Here is a 12,901-nt window from a genome sequence, read left to right on the forward strand (position 1 = left end):
TTCCACAGGAGAGGAGCCTGATAGCTGAAGGCTCTGGCTCCTGATCTACTTTTGGAGACTTTAGGGACCACGAGTAACCCTGCGTTCTCAGAGCGCAGTGTTCTGGTGGGATAATAAGGCACTATGAGCTCTCTAAGATATGATGGAGCTTGACCATTTAGAGCTTTATAAGTTAACAGTAGGATTACATGGGATCCATATCACAATTAAAAAGAAATACGAAAGAAAAATAACACACAAGATACACAAAATCTAAATACATTTATACTGTATATTTAATACACGTTCTTAATTTCTTGATGAGAAATTAAACCTGGCTTTAAAAAAACAAGCTGCACCGACAGATTGCTTCACTTGTTTTAAGACATAAACCTCTAAGTCTTTGCCTCTTTGACGAAATTACGTCTCCAAAGTTTTTATGTCACATGCTCAGACTGCAATAAAAAACATATTTAAGAGTCAGTATAAGAATTAGGAAACAGGACACGTGACTGCAAGTTAAAATAAGTTCCCATAAAGCTTCAAACACCCTGTTAACTGATTATTATCTTATTAAAACAGAGGACGGACTGAGATATGAAACCTGGACGCAGCTTTGTCTGCAGGAGGAACACTGACTGTAGGGTCAGTAGTCTGATCCTCACGTTCTCACGTTCTCATGTTGGAGTCCATAAATACAACCTGACATCTCCTCAGACTCCTGAATCTAAATCTGCATGTTCAGATCACGTCAGCCAAAACTAGCGTGGACGTCATTTAATCCACAGCACAGAGGACGAGCCTCACGCTGCAGAAACTGGTCTCAGATCAGGGAAGAGGAGACGCTGAGATTTGTCTGTCAGCTCCACCTGCTGGTCGGAGTGTGTCACTGCAGGAACGTCAGTCAAAATCAGCATCTTAGAAACAGACCTGAAACCTGAAGATACACTCATTAATATCAAACATACGGATTTAAAAACAGCAAATAAATGATGTTTATATCAAATATCACTTTAACGTCCACAATAAGGAAAGAGCAGCATTTTTTATTTCCTCTGGACAATAATAACAGAAATGTCAGCTGGGATAGGCTCCAGCCCCCCCGCGACCCTCAAGAGGATGAAGCGGTTAGAATGAATGAATAATAACAGAAATCTATGTTTCGTTTATAAATATCAGCTTCTACAGAACAGATGAGACGTCTCTTTGTGGCGTTCGTAATACAGAAATAAAAATCTACATTATAAACCATATTCTGATGTAATGCCTCTAATTTGTTAGTATACTGTAAACACATATCAGTGTGTTACCATGGTGTCAGCAGTATTAGCAGTACTAATAATATTTCCATGTATTTATTCTGGATATTTATCATCGTCGGAGGGGAACAATAGTTAGACACCTGTATGAGTCAGAGAGAGACTCTAAACTGAACTCCTGAAAAGTGACGATGCTGTCACATGAACTGGATCATCTGACGTCAGTGAGTCATCAGAGTTATCTCAGAGGAACTGACACTGACGGATCAGGAAGTCTATCTCAGAGGAACTGACACTGACGGATCAGGAAGTCGGTTTCTGTGCATTCATTTGTTTTCCAATCAAAACACTGTGTGAGAGTTGCTTCACCTCTGTGGTGGCAAAACAACTTCGGTCTATTTAATAAACAGTTTAAAGAAAAGGTCTTCACACGTGATTCACACATTCATGAATGGAGTCACACACACATATACAACAGTGTCAGTGAGTGAGTGAGTGAGTGCCTGGATGTTCTTCAGCCATGCTATCTTTATAGTTCCCAAAACACATGCATGTCAATAGTCAAAACATATAGCACGCAGGTGGTCCTGCAGTAAGCATCCTGAGACACAACATGTCTTGAGGCCCACAAGGACACTTATTGTCCCTGGCTTGTAACCTTTAACCAGCTTCCATTTGGCCCCTGCTGTATGTCACACAGTAGGGGTTAAATGAGCAACACATGTCATTAGGTGAGAAGTTCAGTTTCATCAAAACAAGGACATGTGTACACAACACATGCAGAACACACTGTAGGTTAAATATAGTAAATACCAGAATTTTCCATCACACCTCCTTAATATGGACTTTAAATAAATAAATAAATAAATCATGTTGGACGAGATGAATCACAAATAACTTTTTAAAATCAGAGATTAATCAGGATTTAAAATTCAACAACATTTGATGATCAGAAGTCTTTTTATTTTGTCATTACTAAAAGTGTGTGTCATATAAAAACTAAAGTGATGGTCAAAGTTGTCACAGTGAAATTTAAGGTGTGCTGATGGATTCACGTCATCAACTCATGCATTGAGTAACATTACAAGTTAACGTTCCACCTTAAAAGTTGCCGGCAGACGGCCCAGTGAATGAAGTTATTTTGTTTTTCATCAGCAAAGCATCCTTTGTTTTATTTCTCTTATAAATGACAGCAGTTATGGCGTCCACAGGTTAAAGTGTGTGTTGTGTTTTCAGGAGCTCGGCGAGGCGGCGACCTGTCGAAGACGACGAGCACTGTGGTCCAGGACGGGGGAGGGGGGCGGAGCCTGGACGGACTAAATGACTGCTGTACAAACAAAAAACAGATCGCCACGGAGACGCTGACGTGTGTCGTATGATGATTGGACAGAAACTTTGCTGAGACGTTTACTGACTGATTTAAAGACTCTGCAGCTTCACCACTGTTTTCTTTTTTATCTTCTCTTTATGAAGCTTAACGGCTGCTTTTTACTTCCTGCTGCTGCTCTGTCACATTTTAGCCTCCGAAATATTAACGTTAAATCCTCCGTCAGGTTTTACATCGATTTCTTGGCAAAAATCGTCCCGCAGAGAGTCGAAGTCCTGATGAAACACTGGTGCGTTCAGGGACATGAGACATTTAAGATCCTGCTGCTGAGCAGAGAAACTCTAAAATAATTCATCATTGTTACTATTTTGTTTTATAAATGAGGAGTTTGTACCCAGAGTGCTGCGTGTGTTTCTCTGCAGGTCGACACACACAAACAGGAAGTTTAACTTTCACAATAAGAGCAGAAATATGGAGGAAAAAAAGGGACTAATTTGCAGTGCACACGTTGATCAGGTTTCACTGGAGTTGAGTGATTTAATGAGAAGGATCAATAACAGATGTTTGATGTCTCTCTGCAGCAGGAAGTCTCTGCTGGTTCTTTAAAGGAGCAGTCCGTAGACCGCCACTAAATTCTACGCACTGCTCCTTTAAAACCGATCAGATCAGTGAAAGACTGACGGAGGAAAACGATCAGCAGGGAGGAAAAGTGAAGCTCAGTTCAGAGTTCGTGTTTATACCTGACGGTGAAATCTGGTCTCAGTCTGGATTCAAACTGCTGATGTTTATTGATTTTATTCATGTTTTATCATCAGTTGCTCTGATCTGTGAATTATCAAACGACATGAATATCAGCAGATCTGATCAATAATCCGTGACGTAATCTGTGTCCTCTGTTAAACAGCTGATCCAGAGTCAGTTTTTCCGTCAGGTGTGAACGGACTCAAAGTGTGAAGAAATTCTGTTTGTTACTTTTTAAACTCACAGCTTGAAGCTCGATGAAGCAGCGACGCGACTTTTAGAGGCTTTTATCTAATTCAGCGGGGCCTGTTTGGGTGGGAGGGGCCTGTTTGGGTGGGAGGGGCCTGTGGGTGGGAGGGGGTGTCGGGGAGGAGGTGAATGTTTTCATGAGGATAATAAATCGGAATTGAGTTTCTAAAATGTTTGAACGTGTCCTCCATTTTAAACCTGATTTCATTTTGTCAATAAAAATGGAATAAAGAGAAAACATGTTAATGATTTTATATTTTCAGAACAAACAAATAAACCGATCACTGCTGTGATAATCAATGACAGTCGAGCGTCTGTAATACAGAAGCTGTCGGAGGTCAAACAGCACTGAGCTGCTTTACGGACGTTTTTCTTCATTTAGAATTCCAGCATTTAAAATCAGGTCTGTGGAGGACGGAAGCTGCTGAAATCATGAATTAATAAACATACTGAATAAATTACATATTGTATATAATTCATCATCAGTCCATGGAAAAGAAGCAGTTTAATAGAAATAGAATAAATAAAAGCACTTTGAGTGGTTAGAAGACAAGAAATGTACTGAACAAGTCCACGTCTGTTGTAAAACAGAAATAAATACATTTTCGAAAATGATAAATATGAAACTAAATTCAAAATAAATTAATAAGAAAAAATAATAAATTTAATGAATAAAAGAAATATTAAATTGGAAAAATAATAAATAGGGTGAATAATACAAAGGTAAATAACTAAAACAATAAAGCAGCAAATTAAAACAAATATTTTATTTCACATTTCATCAGTTCACTCATGCCTACGTTTATTTTTAATAATTTAATTTAAGAATTTAAGAAATGCATAAGTAAACTTAATATAAAACTTAATTTGAAATAAATTAATTAAATTTAAAAGAAAAATTCAATAGGAACATTAATAAATAGGGCAATTAATACAAAGGCGAAGAAATAATGAAACAAAGAAAAGAATCAAATTAAAGCAGAAATAGTTAATATTTATTTTACATTCTCTCAATTAATTAATTAATGCCTACATTTAATTTTAATGTTTTCGGCACATTAATTTAAAAATAAATTACAGACATGCACAGATAAATTTACAATTGTAATGAATATAACACTAAATTTAAAATAAATTAATAAAAATGATTAAAAATCTAAAAAAGGAAAATTAAATAGAAAAGTAAACAAATTGGGCTTTAATACAAGTTTCCTGCTTCATTTTTAAATTCAGGTGCGTTTTCAGAGTTTTGTCACTTCCAAACCTCCAAACAGACTTTCACAGTAAAATCAGGTCATTATAGTTATAGTATATAATGTGACTTTAATAATTAATATTATTGATTTATTACTTTAATTAAAAAAATGTTTTTATCCCTTTAATGTAGCAGAGAATTTAATCGTCTCAGCAGCTGAATGAAAACAGTTTTATCACAGTGCTTTTATTCTGAAGGTCCAGAACCATCATTTCCCTCCTCAGTTTATTAATCTGATTGTTTTATTGATCCTTCACACAGATCAATATGTCATCACTGTGAGTGACATCATCATCTTCATCATCATCATCGTCCTGTGTGAGAGTCAGCAGGTCGTTTTCCCACAGTGCGGTCTGTCAGGAGGGGGCGGGGCCTGTCACTGTAACAAGCCAATGATGAGTGGGCGTGGAGCCCAGGGCGGGGCCTGTCACTGTAACAAGCCAATGATGAGTGGGCGTGGAGCCCACAACTGATAAACATCTCAGCCAATCAGACGGCCCCGAGAGAGACGACAACAGTGATGGGTCCCAGAGGAGAGAGGGGGCGTGTTTCAATTAGTGTGTGTGTGTGTGTGTGTGTGTGTGTGTGTGTGTGTTCCCTCCTCTGTCTCGTTCACACTCAGCAGCTCTTCATTGTCTCACTTTATCTGATCTGAGGTCAGAGATCATCACAGTAACCATGGTAACCAGGGGACGTCAGAGCAAGTACATCTGAGGTTCTTGTACTTGTACTCGAGTATTTCCATGTAATGTACCTTCCTCGGAGGTCAGTCTTGTACTTTACGTCAGCCCCTTCCTGTCCAGTGAAAACCTCGTATCTCCAGACGTGTTGGATGTTTGTGACAAACTGTGACGGTCGTGACCTCGTCTCTAAAACAGGAGGGAAATTCACTGCAGTCAGAGACGCTCAGGTGATCAGAGGGGGCGGAGTTTATAAGGCCGCTGACAGAAGAAGCTTTGTGTTGTTAAAGTGTTTGTTTCTGAGGCTGCGTGGCGTTCTGCTCGCCGCTGAAGGTTTGTCTCCGTTCAGCTTCGCCACACTTCAGTTTCAGCAGATTCATATTCTGGTGTCTCTGAGGTGCTTCTTGTCTCTGAGGGACTCGACTGAGGCTCAGTGTTGTTTTGGGGGGCGGTGTCGGTCAGAGCAGCAGGTGCGCCTGTGTTTATGTGTTTAAGCTGAAGCTCTGGAATAAGATCATTAGTTATAAAGGTATAAGGTAAGTGCCGTCTGAAGGTGAGAGCAGCAGGTGAGACGTTTTAACCCTAGTGACACCTCGTCAATGACTGACTGGAAATATGTCGCTGCATAAAACCGCAGAGCGCTCACTGACTAGCTGCAAGAGTTCAGTGATCCAACGCATCAGATTTATACTGCAGCTGCTCATGATGAAGGGTTCCATCAGGACGCCTTCATCTTCCTCACTGATCACCATGAACTGACATGTGGTTCTGATGTCACCAGAGGGACGCTGAGGTCGTCTGTGCAACCGTTTAATGGACTTTAAGGAGTTCCTTAAGTATAAGACTAAGACAAGGAGACAAACTTAAGGAAACCTCAAGGAGAAATCTTCCCCTCAGGCGCCCGACTTCTTCTTCTTCTTCGTCTTCTTCTTCTTCTTCTTCTTCTTCTTCTTCTTCTTCAGTGGTGGATATCAACAGATCAGATAAAGTGAGACAATGAAGAGCTGCTGAGTGTGAACGAGACAGAGGTGGGAACTGAAGCTGACGCATCATCTCACACACACACACACACACACACACACACACACTAATTGAAACACGCCCCCTCTCTCCTTTGGGACCCATCACTGTTGTCGTCTCTCTCGGGGCCGTCTGATTGGCTGAGATGTTTATCAGTCGTGGGCTCCACGCCCACTCATCATTGGCTTGTTACAGTGACAGGCCCCGCCCCCTCCTGACAGACCGCACTGTGGGAAAACGACCTGCTGACTCTCACACAGGAACAAACACTGATTTATTTACAACCTGCAGGAGCTCTCTGATTGGTCCGCAGATGATTAATAATGATGATGTCACATGATCACAGAGCTCTCTGTCCTCGCTCTGATCCTGATGATGAAACTCAGCGTCCAGTTTATTAGGAACCCCAGTACAGTTTAAGTCCAACACAACAGCGATACATGAAAACAATCACTGACTCTGGAACTGCTCATTTACATAATGACATCACAACCTGCGCTCTCTGTAGACGGAGGCAGCGAGCACCAACGCCGCAGAGCGGTCTGTGAATCCATCAAATCAAATCCTGTCAGGTCCTGAAAACAGCCGCACATAAGTATGGAAACCAAAGAGGGTCAAATGTGTCGTAAGCGTGTGTGACCACATCTGAATGTGTCAAAACTACGACTGTAACGTGATCAACAAAGTTCAGGTCACAGCAGCAGGCTGAGCACAAGACTCCAGACCAGGTCACAGCAGCAGGCTGAGCACAAGACTCCAGACACAACACGCTCCAGCTCCTCCTGGAGGACCCCGAGGTGTTCCCAGACCAGATGAGATCTATAATCCCTCCAGTGTGTTCTGGGTCTGCCCCGGGGCCTCCTACCAGCTGGACCAGGAGGATCCTGATCAGATGTTGAACCACCTCAACATGAAGGAGCAGCGGCTCTACTCCGAGCTCCCTCCAGATGTCTGACTCCTCCCCCTATCTCTAAGGCTGAGCCCAGACACCCTACAGAGGAAACTCATTTCAGACGCTTGTATCTGTGACCTCATTCTTTCAGTCACTACCCAGAGCTCATGACCATAGGTGAGGGTTGGGACGGAGATGGACCAGGAAATCAAAAGCTTTGCCTTCTGGCTCAGCTCCCTCTGAACCACGACGGTCCAGCGCAGCCTCGCTCCATTTTACCTTCACTGTGAACAAGACCACAAGATACTTGTACTGTCGCCTCCTCCTGAGACAGAGACTGACATGACTCCATGAATCAGCTGCTGCTGTTAAAGTGTTTAATGAATGTTGTCGGATGTTGGACGCAGGTGTCCCCCTGTCCTCCAGGATGTTGGACACAGGTGTCTTCCTGTCCTCCAGGATGTTGGACACAGGTGTCCTCCTGTCCTCAACCACCCAAACTGGTCTGAAGGGAGTCAGTGAGTCGGCCACAGGTAGACTGACTCAGTCTGAACACCTGGTCCAGTGTGGCGTGACGAGGCTGGCTGCTAGCGTTAGCATCAGAGGCTATGCTAGCTCAGACCTCCAGGTTTGTGTTGAGGTGATATTTCAGACTGACGTTCTCTGATGGTTGGAGCAGAACCTGCAGAGAACGCTGCTCCTATCAACAGCTCCATCTGGGTGTTTTCTAAATGTAACTGTTCCGTTCATGGTAGTCTGGGGCCGTTAGTGGCCGTTTTGGTAAGGAACCGGAACCAGGGCGAGTGAGACAGGATTCGATGGATGTGCCTTTCCATCAAAATAAAAGCACCAAACTAATAAAAATGCGGTGAAACTTTTTAATTTAAAGAATATAATTTACAAGAAAAGCCCCAAGCCATTAAGTTAATCGATTTTCTTTCACCCCTCATCACCCCAAATCGATGGTGCGCCAGAATTTAAAGTTTTACTTTGGTGAATTTGGTGAATTCCGGATCCGCTCTCTAGACTGGAACCAGAATCCAGACAAAATTCAGAGTGAATAGAAACCAGGCTCTTTACTTTACGTGAAGAGCTAGTTCACGGGGCCGAGCAGCGTCGTCTCGTCTGCCTCCATCGTGTGACAAAGACACTGTGGCCTTCAGTGACGCACCGGGTCAAAGGGCACTAATGCTGAGGTAATGTTTTCAACATGTTATGTTTCTGTGATTAACAAACTGAAATGAACGTGTTATTCTGACAGCCTGAGTGAAAACCTTCAGATGTGTGAGTGTGTAACACCTCCCTGAACAAACACGTTTAATCATTCATTTTGTGAATGAATTAAAGATTTGCACAAGTAGATTTCAGTGAGAGAGAAGATTCTCACAGAGGTTTGCAGAGCTGCGTCCACTCTCCTCCGAGCTGCGTCATGTCGAGCTGCGTCGTGTCGAGCTGCGGGGAGCGAGTCTCCTCTTCAGTCTCAGAACTCACCGATGGCGTCTGTCGAGCCTCAGAGGGTGAGGGACGATGTTTCAGGAGATCCAGTGAAGCCAGCAGGTAACTGGGCCGAGACTTCCTCTCCTGTGCTCATCATTTTTTAAAAACCTGATGCAAAGCCAATCGTCCCGCCTCTCCACACACTGTTTACTGTTTACTGTTTACTGTGCACTGTGCACTGTTTACTGTTTACTGTTGCTTCAGCAGGACAGGTCGATTCGACTCAGACGACAAACAGAAACCAGAATAATTCAGATACAGATCAGGTTTGATTCAGATTTAAACTATTAATATTCCTGTTGTTACTGTTTGACTGGTCATCGGCCACATGATGTGCTGTCAGCTGTCAATCAGCTGTCAGTCAGCTGTCAATCAGCTGAGTGGTAAATGGACTACATTAATACAGCACCTTTCTGATCTTCTGACCTCTCAAAGCTTTAACACTGAGTCACATTCACTCATTCACACACTGGTGGTCGCGGCTGCCGTACAAGGAGCCACCTGCTCCTCAGTAACCACTCACACACTCACACTCACACACACACACACACACACACACACACACACACACACACACACACTCTCACAGTGATGAGCAGCCATCAGGAGCAGTCTGGAGCTCAGTGTTTTGCTCAAAGGCACTTGGACCTACAGACTGGAGGAGCTGTTGATTGACCCGCTCATCTTCAGATTAGCTGATGACCTGCTCTGCCTCGTCTGGGTGAGGTTGTGTCGGCTGTGCAGAGGATTGTGGGTCAGAACAGCCGGGAACACGCTGGCCTGCAGACGGCAGAATGTGACCTGATGCAGTGGAACATCCTGGTACTTTTGGCGTACTGCCTTTGACCTGCTCTGTGTCAGGACATGCTAAATGTTTCCCCGTGGCCCCTCCCCTCCACCTCAGTTAGCTGCAGGCCGACGCCATCAGGACGTCTGCGGACATGTTTGAGTTCAAACAGTAACTCTTCAGCTCAGTTACGCACACGGGCCAAGATGGCCGCACGCTGAACACAGACATGTTGACCCTTTGATCTGGAGGACGAGGTCGTTGATGATGTCGATGACGCTGGTCTCAAACTTTTCCTCATTTTGTTTGGATCAAATCTAAATTCTGTGTTTCAGCCTCCTGACGACGCCGGCTGCTTCATCCAACACCTTCATCATCATCATCATCACTGTCGACCCTCATGATCATGTGTTGTTATTTATCCACCCTGAGTGATGTCAACACTCAGTGTGTGTCACTCACATCATGTAATAATGATTAACAGGTATATAAACGGCGTCAGTGTCAAAAGACTTTAATATTTTCATTTTCTGAATTCTTCCAGAAACATTTCACGTCACAGATGAAAAACATCAACAAACAATAAAATCACCAAAAGTTTCTTTGACATCAAAGAAACTGAATCTGGCGTCTGAGACTTCTGCCGAGACACGTCGGCATCTTCTTCTTCTCTGACAGAATATAAAACACGTGTCAGCGACGGGCTGATTAATAATTCATTAATAATGAAACTGATCAATGTGAATATCACATGACAACAACAATAACAACAACAACAACAACAACAACAACAACAATGTGTGTTTAAAGGACCATTCTGCTGTTTTTAAAGATCACTTCAACAACAACTTGCGTTACATGTTACGTCAGCACAGACGGCTCTAACGCCCCCTGCTGGTCTGGACATGGTGGACCAGTCTGGACTGGTGCTGCTGGTCTCTGTCCAGCTGTGGCTGGGTGTGAGGTGGAGGTGCTGCAGGAGCCCTCCACAGTCCTGCTCCTCCGTCAGACCGTCTGAGTCTCCGTCGGCTGAACTCCCACAGCTGGAGTCCGGTGACGGCGCCCCCTGCAGCTCGTCCTCCTGCTCCAGGCTCCCCGCTCGGCCCCGGGGGGCCGCCCTCAGCTCCTGCTCCGTCAGCACCTGCTCCAGGAAGTTGATGTACCTGAGGGCGAGGCGCAGGATCTCGTTCTTGCTGAGCTTCCTGTCGGGAGGGTGTGTGGGGATGAGACGACGCAGCTCCGTGAACGCTCCGTTAACGTTCTGCTGACGCCAACGCTCTCGACTGTTGGTGGACACCCGGCGGATGACTTGGGGACGAGAACCTGGGGGGGGGGGGGGGAGAGGAGGGGGTCAGCTGGAATCCAAAGAGACACATGAAGAAGAAAATCCAGCTGCTCTGGAGGGTCGCGTGATGGCGTGATGTTATGTTGGCCCTATTTGAAACTGAAACTTTATTTAATTTGAAGCTTTTTAAACCAATGTGTGAATTAATTATAATAATACACTGTAAAAAGTGAGAGATGTTTGTATCTGCGCCCTGAAGACTGATCTCTGCTTTTAAAGGTGTGAACTCACCGTGACCGAGGGCGAGCTCACATGGAGTCCAGCTTTGTTTCATCGTGATGCAGCGACCTGGATCAAGACACACACACACACACACACACACACACACACACACACACAGACAGACAGACAGACAGACAGACAGACAGACAGACAGGTAGGTCAGTGAGTGTTTGGATCTCTTCAACCTTCAGTGAGATTTTAAAACACTAACTTGTAAACGTCAGTTTATCACAAAAACTAATAATCAATAAAAAGTGCTCCTTGACTTCAAAGAAAAGGTCAAAGGTCAAAGGTCAGTGAGAAATGAACTCAGAGAATAACACCATCATATTTTAGTGAATACGTCTCCATTAGATGAACCTGCAGTGATAAATATATTTAAAGGATGTGAAACACAAACTCTTCTGCTGCTGAGCCACTGAATACACACAATATACAAATATTATTTATCAGTTATTAAACAGTCAAAGATACAATTTTATTTCAAACATGCAAAAGAAACGAAAATAAAAATTAAAAATTTAAGAGAGTAAACCAGAACACACAGTAAACAACAACAATATTTCATGTCCAAGAATGAGTCTGAGAAAATAAATGCTGTTTTAAAAAATACATTTAACCAGTAAACTGAATATTAAAGATAAATATTCCCACCGTGTGCAGCACACACACACACACACACACACACACACACACACACACACACACACACCTACAGCACACGCATCAAAACAAAACCAAGACATTGTTAAATATGTGTAAACAGACACAGATGACATCTTTAACTGACTTTGATAAAAACTTCATTTTATATTAAACAAAAAAAACATTCTCGTTTGTTCTTTAACAATAATAACAACAACAACAACAATAATAACAACAACAGAATCTGAACATGAGAAGTTTTTTACAGAGATTTAAAGCAGTTTAATAACCTGTCAGATGTCTCACCTGTCGGAGGTGCTGAGGTCTCGTGCAGCAGGTTGCAGACAGGTGTGTGTGTGTGGGTGTGTGTGTGTGGGTGGGGGGGGGTCCGGTATTCTCAGCTCGGAGCTTCAGAGTCTCTCTGTGTCTCTGAGTGTGTCTGTGTGTGTCTGTGTGTCTCTGTGTGTCTCTGTGTGTGTCTGTGTGTCTGTGTCTCCGCCGCCTCTTATATAGGCTACCGGGCCGCGTCCGTCTCTGCTGTCGTGACGCGTCGTTTCCATGGAGACCCCTCACTAAAGACTGTCCCATTAAAGACCGGGTCCAGGAAGCAGCACCCCAGGGACCTGCACGGTCCAGGGGCCGCCTCCCCGCCCCCACCCCCTGCAGGAGTCGTGTTTTCCGGCGTCTGCTCCTCCGTCACGACCCAGAGCTCCAGGGGGGGGGGTCTTTAATTTAATTTTTTAAAAGTCAGAGAGCTCCATGTTTAACTGAATGAGTTCAGGTAAATGTGACGTCACTCTGACAGGTGCCAGACGTGTTTGAAATGGACCAGGGGCCTGTATCAGGAAGCAGGATTAATGTCTCAGCGAGGTAACTTCAGGGTTAACTCTGGGTTTTCGGTCTCACGAAGCCGGTTCAGTTCTTATCGGGGTAGATCACCATGGTAACTTACTCTGAACGGCTATCCTGCTCCGGAGCAGGGTAAGTTCAGGGTTGAATCTGA

General features: G+C 43.7%; 2 protein-coding genes across 2 annotated transcripts in view; one reads left to right on the forward strand and one right to left on the reverse strand.

Annotated features, from left to right (window-relative positions):
* si:ch211-1a19.3 (uncharacterized) overlaps positions 1–10,090 on the forward strand; it is a 36,949-nt gene extending 26,859 nt beyond the window's left edge. Inside the window, exons 4-6 of the mRNA XM_050055205.1 lie at positions 7,829–7,994; positions 9,644–9,721; positions 10,022–10,090. Of these exons, the coding sequence (XP_049911162.1) occupies positions 7,829–7,994; positions 9,644–9,721; positions 10,022–10,090 (313 nt within the window). The remainder of the gene's footprint in view (positions 1–7,828; positions 7,995–9,643; positions 9,722–10,021) is intronic.
* A 99-nt stretch (positions 10,091–10,189) lies between these two features.
* LOC126397095 (T-cell acute lymphocytic leukemia protein 1 homolog) lies at positions 10,190–12,394 on the reverse strand. The gene is made up of 3 exons (XM_050055597.1): positions 12,205–12,394; positions 11,263–11,319; positions 10,190–11,009 (listed from the first exon to the last, which is right to left on the reverse strand). The coding sequence occupies exons 2-3, from the start codon at positions 11,303–11,305 to the stop codon at positions 10,525–10,527; spliced, it is 528 nt and encodes a 175-aa protein (XP_049911554.1). The 5' UTR covers positions 11,306–11,319; positions 12,205–12,394; the 3' UTR covers positions 10,190–10,524.
* Positions 12,395–12,901: the final 507 nt, after the last annotated feature.

The sequence above is a fragment of the Epinephelus moara genome, chromosome 10 (assembly GCF_006386435.1).
Source record: "Epinephelus moara isolate mb chromosome 10, YSFRI_EMoa_1.0, whole genome shotgun sequence".
NCBI lineage: Eukaryota > Metazoa > Chordata > Actinopteri > Perciformes > Serranidae > Epinephelus > Epinephelus moara.

What these genes read in the sequence shown, in the direction of transcription:
- LOC126397095 (XM_050055597.1), bottom strand. Translation starts at nt 11,305, where the DNA reads ATGAAACAAAGCTGGACTCCATGTGAGCTCGCCCTCGGTCACG. An exon ending in TGAGCTCGCCCTCGGTCACG is followed by an intron (nt 11,010 to 11,262) that starts GTGAGTTCACAC and finishes CCCCCCCCCCAG; the next exon opens with GTTCTCGTCCCCAAGTCATC.